General features: G+C 41.3%; 1 protein-coding gene across 1 annotated transcript; it reads right to left on the minus strand.

Moving 5' to 3' along the window:
• Positions 1-1,686: 1,686 nt before the first annotated feature.
• Positions 1,687-8,271, minus strand: ccnd1 (cyclin D1). The gene is made up of 5 exons (XM_030048630.1): positions 7,893-8,271; positions 6,263-6,478; positions 5,108-5,267; positions 3,883-4,031; positions 1,687-3,586 (listed from the first exon to the last, which is right to left on the minus strand). The coding sequence occupies exons 1-5, from the start codon at positions 8,088-8,090 to the stop codon at positions 3,431-3,433; spliced, it is 879 nt and encodes a 292-aa protein (XP_029904490.1). The 5' UTR covers positions 8,091-8,271; the 3' UTR covers positions 1,687-3,430.
• Positions 8,272-10,557: the final 2,286 nt, after the last annotated feature.

Raw genomic sequence — 10,557 nt, forward strand, 5'->3', positions numbered from 1 at the left:
TTTCCACCTTCTCTGCTTCTCTTGCCAACTTTGCTCTCCAGTTTTTTATAGGCAAGTCCCCAACAAACACAGCCCACATCTTTTAAGATTGTGCAAAATCATCTCAATAGTCTCAACACTCCTCTTTTAACCTCACCCCCCTTCCCAAAATCCATGAGCAGTATTTTAACTGTTGCAGAGCATGGAGGAGATGCTGACCTGGTGATTTGGAAGCAGACTGTAGTTTTATCTATAAAAATATTTGATGGAGGCAGAAATAATCTCACTGAGAGTGAGTGAAACCTCAGTGGGCGGAGCCAAAAAACAGAAACAGCACCACGTTTGTTTACTGGACCACTAGAACAGGTGGAACAATATATGGGAATGCTTTTTAGGCCCGAGCCCTCCCTTAGGGAGAAGGGCCTATTGTTTTTGTACCGTTTCTTTTTTTATTCTTACGTGTCATTCGGCCTTAATTTGACCCCCTAAACATGCTCAAAAACTCACCAAATTTGGCACGCCCCCCAGGTCTGGTGAAAAATTCGATAAAATGGAAAAACGCACCCCCTAAGTGCAAAAATGGGCTCTCTAGCGCCACCTAGGCACACTAAATCGGCCGTTGCGGCCCACAGGAATGTGATAGAGAGACCAAACCAACGCCGAAACGTAGGTCTCATTAAGGCCGACGAAAAATGTTGTGAAGACCGAAGCCCTAAAACCAACAGGAAGCCCGCAATTTGCCTTTCAAAGTAAAAGTCGGGCCCGAAATTGCGCATTACACAAAAATTATCTCCTCCGAGGCCGTAAATCGTGGCGGCTCAAAAAGCTAATACATGAAAGAGGATACAGTGCTTAACAAAACTTCTGAAGGATTTCGTCATTCCGGCCTTAGTTTTTAAATGATAAGCCCTCGAAGTCGGCAACGCCGACTTGGAGGGCGTCGTTTTTTCCACGCAGTTTGGCGTGAAGAGGCGCACACTTGGCGCTAATGAGGCCCCTGCTGTCTAAAGTAAACGTCGCACGGCTTCGAAAATTATGCCACACGAAAGAGGACGAAAATTCCTACAAAAATATGAAATTAATTTTTAAATTGGAACAAGTTTGTGGCCGCTGTGAAGACTTTTCGACCATTTTGGACCCTGGTGTCCTCTCCTCTGCACTCTGCCCGGTCATGTGACTCACTCTAGCCAACTGACAATTCCGCAATACACACCCATTATAAACCGTCAGCAGGGGCAGAAAAAACACTCAAACTAAAACTGCCAAAACTCAAACACGGTAAAAGATAGTAAAATCGTGTAAATACAAGATTTATAGAGCCGAGTCTTGTGCCTCGTTTAAACTTTGAACTGCGTCTGTAACTGAAACGATGCCCGAGCGGCGCTACCTCAAAGAGAGGTGAGTTTGATCGAATTTTCCATTGGATTGCATGGGGATTTCTCTGTCTGCCTGCATTTTGGTCTGATCATGACACAGCTGCCAGTACTCATGTATTAGCGCAGTACTCATGTCACTCACACACTAGGACATCCTAGGCCTTTCAAAATAAAAGCCCAAAACTCTTTCCAACTGAAAGCACCGAAAAATACCCTGACAAATGGGAAAAATGGATGAATTGTCTGCACTTCAATGACACGAACATCGTGGCGGACCGGCACCGGTGCGAGGGCCGACCAACGCTGCTTGCAGCTTTAATTTTTATTATTATTATTCATTCATGACCATGGCCTTCAAGGTATTGGCTAATCCAGCAAACCTAGACAGCTATAGATTAGTATGGCTGGTCTGAAGGTCAGCAAAGTTAACTAGCTAACCTAGATGACTTAGTAAAATTAGATTGCATGTTTTCAGTTAGTAGCAAGAATGCTCAACATAAAGTTAGCTACCTCCCTTCTTCCCGTTAGCCTTTTCCAGTTGGCTTCATCAGTCCTCAGCCAGAAACTGTGGCTCCTGGGTTCACCCAAACCAACCAATAAGATTATTTCTACTGCCATAGCAGCTCTGCTGCTGAGAGACATTTACATAAGTAAAACTCCAATCCACCATTTGGAAGGCAGCTTCAGCGAGCCATTGGCTCTGTGAGACCTAGATAGTGTCAGGCAGAGTTCAGTCTTCTATAAAAAAACCAAAAAAACCAAAAAAAAAAAAAAACAAAAAGCAATAGTAGCTATCTGCCATATTGGTCAAATTCTTGTCCCATTAGATGAATCAGATCCACCAGATGCAACAGCTGATGTGGTAGCACTGCTCTGACTCCCCATCACCATAGGTAAGACTCCTGCTCAAACCCCCATTCCATTTTTTTCTGTTGTTTCACAAACTTTGTTTATCACTTGTGATTTTTTAAAGAGCCAGCAGTGCTGACCCAAAGTGCTCTTTTTTTTAAGAAAACAAAATTGGAATGGTATTAGACAGTAAGGTATAACTACATCGAGAAAAACAAAAAAACAGATAACAGGCTGTGGATTGCTCTGCTCGTACATCGGTTTAAGCGTATTGAATTTAACTAGATGAAGTCTAAAAAGCACACCAATGAATTACTGGTTTAAAAGTCAAGCAAGCTGTCAAAATATTGACATAAACAATCCACAGTTGTCAGGATAATAGGAACAGAGCATTTCACTACACAAAATAGTTGGTTTAAAAAACAGCTTGAAAGAGAAGAGGTATAAAACTAAAGTGGGGATATTTGATAAGAGGTCTACAATGATGTATAATAAAGTGTCTAAACACAAGCAAGCAGAGATATATGAATGTCTACACAGCAACAAGACAAACATGGGAGCTTGAACCAGACATCTGAAACATACTATATATTAGAGAAAAGAAATTCAAACAAAAACGCCTCTTCTCTTAATAAAGATAACAGATTTCATGTAAAAACCTAATGACAGACTACAAAGACCCACTTGACATTTTGAGATGGTTTAGTAGGCGAGTTGAGTCTGCGGTAATTTAAAGATTCCTAGTTTAATATATCAGGGAGTAAGAAAACAATGCCTACTAAAATGTCTATTTTCATGCGGCTTACACTCCAGACCATTTATTTCATCAATATATTTTTTTCTGTCTTTTTTTTCTTACTAGTACGATTCTGCAGTGTTCATGTCTTTTTGCCCTAAAATGGGGCGAGAGACAGGAGGCAGAAATGTGACTTGTAAGGGAGGTGGAGGAGCCCTGTCCTGTCTTGGTAGTTATAGCAATGAAGTGAGGGCATGTGGGGGACAGACTGGCCATGACGCCAGACACAACCCACCAGCTATGAGGATGAGGAGGGGAAGCTGAGTTCAGGTAGGCTGGGCATCCCAGTTATTTGGGTGGGGCATCCCAATCAGGTGGTCCGGGCCGTACAGGTAGGCGCTCTGTGTCAGATGAAGCGCACTGCACATCACCACCTGCTCTTTTCAACTTCCTCTTAATCAGATCACCATGTCACATGGTTGTCAGCCATTCAGATGTTGATGTCTCTGACGTCTGTGGGGGTGCAGGACAGGTCGACGTCCTCGTCCAGGCGTTTGGTTTCTGTAGTGCTGTTGTGCTGTTGAGCCTGGCGCAGACTGGACTCCAGCAGAGACTCTATCTGCTCCTGGCATGATCGCAAGCAGTCCTGCAGGTAAAAGACAAAATCAAGTTTAGGAGGCCTGCTGGGATGTCTGTACATTTTAATTTTGTGTATTAATTTTGTATTCCATGACACTGCAAGCCAGTTATTTGTTGTTGTTTTTTTGATAAATGAACTGAATCACAGAAAACTGTCATGTTGCACAATCATGCAGGAATACTAAAATGGAAAAACTGGACGAAATAAACTGAGGCATGGTCACTATTAATAGTGACCATGTGTATTTGTTGATACATGGCATGTGTGTAAATGCATGTGTGCTTGAAAGTCTTGTGGCATACCGGATCACTGCGGATGACCTGTGACAAGAAGTTGGTGAGGTTCTGGGAGGACAGGGAGGTATCTTGGCTCTTTAGGTAGAGACCCTGCACAGCTGCTACCACGCTGCCCGCTGCTACCATCGATGGAGGACTGGCGATAAAGTTGACATCTGAGGAGAAAGCATAAGGAGGCATTAGAACAATGCAATAAAACAGTCTAGAGTGGGCTAGAACAGGGAAAGCACCAGATAATTGTTGAAAAACACAAGAATCCTGATAAATCACATCCCTTAGAGAATCTACAGCTCTGACTTTGAAGTCTTGATAAAATACTCTAAGATGTACTTTTAACTGCATAAAATTCTGGAACAATTCGTGGGAGGGTGGAGGGGACGGATAAACAGTTGTTTTTAGACACTACACAACACCATCAGATAGTAGACTGTGCCCTGGAATTAAAACAATACATATATATTCCTTAGTAGAAATGGATAAGACCAAAGTGGCTCAGATAAACCCGCTCCACTGTTATGGTCATCCTCAGCAGTCATATACTACATGTTTCCAGTGAACATATATTTCTTATAGAAGAGAAAAGACAAAAACATCCCCACATAATGTTATACATCTGCTAAAATGAGCTTTCAAGGTTGCTTTATGAAAATGTGACATGCTCAGATTGCTCTGCATGATCAGAATCAGCAAAACAAAAATGGGAAACTGCATTGATTGGGCCAAAAAAAAAAAAAACAGGAAAGTGAGAAAGATGATCATTAAAAAAGAGTAAGATGGGTTTATCTAACAGATTAAATTTGTGTTAATTTTTTTTTTTTTTTATTTCTGTGGAGTAGCTGGGGCAGCCACAGTAACAGACTACTGCAAAGAAAAAAAAATCTAAATAAGGATAGAGAGAATGAGGTATACTATAATATAATTCAACAAATGCAAAACAAACATGTAAATGAAAGATATGGTAAAATATGAGTTACAGCAGTATAATATATTAAATCAAAGAATAATTGGCACATGTAGGATTTAATAAATAATAAATATTAAAAAACACTGTATGCAATATGGTAAATTCAAAATGGAGGGGGAAACATGGACAAAAACATGTGTGCACATTAGTAGGTTTGTGTTCACCTCATCAAGTATATTCAGTGCACACATGTAGACAAGAGATTAAAACATGTATTGCTACATAAATTCCAACATAAATGTGACTTATTTCAGGCACATCTCCTACCTGTTGCACAGAGGGCCACGAAGGTCTGGGCATGTTTCCTGAGGATCTGCTTGGTGGACGGATGGATCGTCAGCTTGGACAGGAAGTGCTCGATGAAGTCATGAGGCGTGACTGAGGCCAGATCCCACTTCAGCTTGTTGAGAACAAGCAGTTCCATTTGCTGTGGATGGACGAGACCAGAGGCATTCACTCAGACTAAAGTGGGAGGCAACTAATATCTGCTCCTCCTCACATCTGCCTTGATATTTATTTTGTGCACAAAAGTTTCAGCTTTAACACTGTGAGTGTGATTATTGTCTAATTGTCAGTTCTTACACTAATCTCTGTTTGAAACTATTTAGACTGTGTCCAACTCATGTGTTTAGGTTTCTTCTGTTTTCCCTTGCAACTTTCAAAACCCCCAGAATCCTGTGTGATACTCTCTACATCTTTATATATAAATATATATAAATATAGACAAGGTAGATAATATATATACATATTTAGGGAGAGAAAGAGAGATAGATAGATAGGCCTACAGCTTTGTAGCCTACTAGTGGTATACTAGATTAAGTACTATGAATGAAGACACACTACTTTTCTAATTATGTTAATATAATATGTTAATGTAAGTCCAATGAGCAACCCACCAAGTCAAATTCCTTTTTACTTGGCCAAGAAAAAATGATTCTGATTCAAAACCCACTTGATTACAGTAGCTGAAAGGTTGGTGCATAAAATAAATAATATAGCAAGTATAAAGGAGGAATGCATTAGTCTACCGATTCTAACACACACGCACACACGCACACACACGCACACTTGCGCGCATGCATGCAGCCTGCATTTTGTTTTGTAGCCATGAGGTGTCACTGTGCTCTAAAGTTTTCTTGGCAGTCACAGAGACCATTCATGAAATCAGAGAGGCCTTCCAGTCACCATGGGAAAGTCACAGGCAGCCATTCAGACACTGCTGCTCCAAAGAAAACTATACATTTCTACTGTATTAAAACTTCAAACACACTCCACATCATTCACCAGCAATGGTCTCTGATCATGGTGGTACTGACAAAACAGATAAACTGCAAACACCATGGGTTTAGACCATATGGTCTCCATTGCATGGTCCCTATGTATGCGTTATGCAACATCCATGTCTGCAGTATAGCCAATTACCAGCAGCTCTTCAGGCCGGACAGAGTTGTCGGTGTAGATACACAGTTTCTCCGCCGTTAAGGGCACAGTCTCCTTCATCTTGGATGCCAGAAACATACAAGTAGCTCCCAGCAGCTGTAGCCTTGTTTTCCTGGTTGCCTCCACCGATAAAAATCTATCCAAATAGTTCATAGCCAGCGGAAAAACCTCCTCCTCACATTTCTGTTCCTCGCAGACCTGAGAGGTGAGAAAAGCATTTAAGGTTTCTGTCGCCCACCAAGAGAATTACCCATTCACATGCATTAGCCTAGGTCTGTGCACCACTGGCACCACTCTATGCATTACTTATTCTGTGCACAGCTGTTTGTATTCAATAGCTGCTTTATCCACAACGAAACGAAATTAAGAGAAAAGAAACATTTTATATGCATTTAATTCATTTAGTAACCATTTTGAGGATTAAATATAACTGTCTTGAGGGGCACATGATTTATCTGCAAAAATCTACTCTACAAATTAAGCAACCAAAAAATTCCAAATCCTAAGGTTGAGATATTTTTTTTTAGAATAGGCTGTTGCATATAATGAAAACAGTCGGGAAATTAGTTTCCAGCCAGTTCTTACTGAGACACAAAGGTGGCGTCGATGCAAGTTTCGCTCACCATTTTCAACTTCGTCATCTTTTCAAAAAATAATTATAAATATTTAAAAATTATCACGGGTTGCAAAAATAGCATGTAAATGATCCTTATGGAATGCCTTATCGGAAGGGATGAAAATGTGTCGAATTGTGCGACCGATTATTTTACAACAATTTAATTTATTAGACGGGGCTTTTCACGTGTTGCAGGCAACATGTCCCTCCGGCTCTCCGACGCACAACTTCAGAAATTAATAAAAAATACAAAACTATAAAGAATACAATCCCAAAGTGCATGTAAATGTTGATGAATCGCTAAAGTATCAAATCCGACTATTAAAATGGCTTTGAATCTGTTGCACTTTGGAAAAAGTTCCTGTTTTCTCAGCGACCTTCAGAAACAGCAATGACTCTTGTAAAGCAAAACAAACTTTACGAGATGATACCAGTAGAACAAGCTGTAGCAGTCAACATATAGAAGTCCTGTGATATAGATGCAAGTCTGGCTGACTTGACTGGCGTATTGTCATTGCTGGTGATACTACAGATTTTTACTGATATTAAAATCCTTCTCTTATAAGACAACAAAGATGGCGCGTAATACTGGCACGGGCCAGACTGCATACGTGTACAATGCTGTTAATTTGGAATATTTTCCTCAAGTAATTACATTTCATAGCTTTCTGGAAAATGTAGCAAATAACCAACAACAAAACTACCCACTGTGGAAACTCAGTATAGCCCATAGACAGTCGCTAATATATCCTGTTATAAGGACCTCCCAGCACTCATGAGGACATACTTTTCAGAGCGCGTTTATGTAACATAGCCTACGTGATATGACACTGTGAAATAACAAACATTAGCCTCTGAGCGACTTAAAAGTTTCACTTTATCACTATTTTGACACGTTTCATTGTTAGCCGATGGGCCTGCCGCTAGTCACAAGTTCGCATGCAGCCAACCTCAGACAGAATAGGCTAGAAGAAAACAAGTGAAGTAAAAACCGACCTCTAACATCCAAGTGGCGACTAGTTTCCTCATTTTAGGAACAATTTCTTTCTGGACACACTTGAAGTAGTTTGGGGACGGTAGGTAGTTTTCCTCTGCCTTCAGCATGGTGTGTAGGACTCTGTCGTTGAGCAGGTTGACGTCTTGGTAGGCTCTCCTGATGGAGTCGACCTCGCAGCACAGCAGCTGGTCCTCCATAATAGTGCTTGAATTAATATTAATATCACCGTTGATAGAATATATAAAATCCTGTTAAAACTTTACAAGCCTATTTTAAAGAAACGAACAGGTTACAGCAGTAATGTATATATTTATAATGAGTTTCTTCTTGTTGTGTCTCGCGGGGTGATGCTGCTCCTGCGTGCTGTTGCTCCTTCGGTGTGCGCGAGCCCTCTGAAGAGCAGAGCGCTTCCCCCTGGTAGACAAAAACCCCTGACTCGCGCTCACAGAACACACACACACACACACACACACACACACACACACCATGTGCGAGCGCGCGCTGAGGAGAAGGAGGAGGAGGGTGGGTGGGTTGTGGGTGCGCGCGATGACGTCACTGTTGTTAAGATGGGGGAGGAGGTGGAAGGGAGATCAAAGAGACAAGCAGTCTGCGAGGGAGCGCGCGAGGAAGGAGATTCTATTATATAGATATAAATGTATGTATAGAGAGAGCGAGAGAGCGCGAGGAGGACACCCCCCTGCACATGCGCGCGTGCGCGCACGCACGCACACACATACATACCCCGCCTCCCTCCCACCTCCTCCTCCTATAGTAGCTGGTGTGTGGATGGAGGTGGGAGGTCCAGGTCTCTCTCTCTCTCTCTCTCTCTCTCTCTCTCTCTGTGTGTGTGTATGTGTGTGTGTGTGTGTGTGTGTTGGGGGGGGTGTACTGCGTGACCGTACACCGTCCCCGGAGAGGAGAGCAGGAGTCCTGCTGAGGCTGGTTGCCTGAGGTCGGTAGGGGGCGGTAACAGCTTACACCCCCCTCCTCTCTCTCTCTCTCTGTCTCTCTCTCTGCCCAGAACTCAATGAAAGCAGAAGCTCTCTCACCCAACTGTGCTGAGCATGAGGTGAGCACATGGGACAATAGAGCCATGCACTTTTACACATACACACACATAAACATACTGCTGCTGTATTCTCCCACGTTTTCTTATTCCAAATGACACAGGATAGGATTTCATTACAGTGTTTCAAAGCATACAGCCTGTAGATATGTTTTACGAAGCTTTATGTCTCTTACCACATGGGTGACCACATGGGACAATGCACCCATGCACTTTTAAACAACAAGCAAACAAATAAATAAATACTGATGGCTTATTTCTCATTCCAAAAGACACAAGCTTTCATTACAGTGTGTTCTATCTGTAGTATAATAACTGCATTTATTTCCCTAGATAAGATCACAGTTCCAATATCTGCAACTATTCCAATTACAGGGTTCACTCTCATAACTAGTCATTGATTCAGTGTCATAAGCTATAAAAGTGGCCCTCCTGTATAACATTTCAACCTATTTTCATATTGCCATGGGAATTTAAAGACTTCAAAGATTTTAAAGATTTCAAAGCCAATGATAATTACATGAAAGGAATTAAAAAGCTTATCACAGTCTTTTGAATTGAATCAACTGATTTACATTACATGTCAAAATTGGATGTCAACCAGTTAGGCTGCCCATATCATAATACTGTCAAGAGGTAAAATCAATGATTAGAATCTTTTACATTATAAATGAATGTAAATGTATTACAGTATAGTGTGGCAGAAAATGTGCATATGCATAATACAGTTATTTCCCATTATGGCAAAACTTGTTCTCATTCTCTCAAAACTTGTTCTCCTCTCCCCCACCACTTCTAATTACATCCTGAATCATCTCCCCTAACTGTAGAGCAGGGTGTTTAAACCTACATGCAGCTGGTGCCACCACTGAAAAAAAAAAAAAAACACCTACATGCCACATTTTAGCAATAATACTCAGTGCTTTACATAAACTTTTCTTTGCGAAATCATTTTCTGGTGTGCTACGGTTGCTAGCACGAGGCCTCCTGCAACACACCAGGGCCACATAGCATCTCACGCAGCATAGCATGACTGCATATGCAGTATTGTGCAGTATGCCAGACTTCCACTATTAATTCATCATTGATTTTTTTTATGATGAGATGCTGAGAAAATGATTCTGCATGGAAAAAGAGATCCGTCTTCTATGTAGCTGCTACTATTGTCTCTAAGCAGAATCAAGCAACAGAGGCTCGTCATAAGCCAGACATTTTTGACACTTTTCAGCTGGTAAATGTCTTCACCTCCCAGGATGCAACCACATCCTCCAAAGCCTATGGACTTCATAAAATTATTTGAATTTATTGCTGATGCTGTTAGTTTAGTGAACCGTTACTGTGTATCAGCTGTTTGATGGTTCAGGTGCTACTTTGTATCAGCTCAGTTACAGTTATAGAAGATAAACAAGGCAAAGTGACACATTTTCAGTCATGCAGTTGGAATGGCATTATTGACAATCATATTGACTGCTCTCAGGAGAGTCTCAAATCCGAAACAATCTCACACACATCCATAACCGTAGCTTCAGTATCAAAGATTCTCGACTAGATACGACTCTGTTTGGCATATTCATCACACGAACATAGTTTCCAAACAC

The sequence above is a fragment of the Myripristis murdjan genome, chromosome 3 (genome assembly GCF_902150065.1).
Source record: "Myripristis murdjan chromosome 3, fMyrMur1.1, whole genome shotgun sequence".
Classification (NCBI taxonomy): domain Eukaryota; kingdom Metazoa; phylum Chordata; class Actinopteri; order Holocentriformes; family Holocentridae; genus Myripristis; species Myripristis murdjan.

Bases quoted from the DNA above. Each gene is read 5' to 3' on its own strand.
- ccnd1 (XM_030048630.1), bottom strand. From the start codon at position 8,090: ATGGAGGACCAGCTGCTGTGCTGCGAGGTCGACTCCATCAGGAGAGCC. The intron at 5,268-6,262 runs GTAATTGGCTAT...GTCCATCCACAG, and splicing joins TCCGGCCTGAAGAGCTGCTG to CAAATGGAACTGCTTGTTCT. The intron at 4,032-5,107 runs GTAGGAGATGTG...CTTTCTCCTCAG, and splicing joins CGTGGCCCTCTGTGCAACAG to ATGTCAACTTTATCGCCAGT.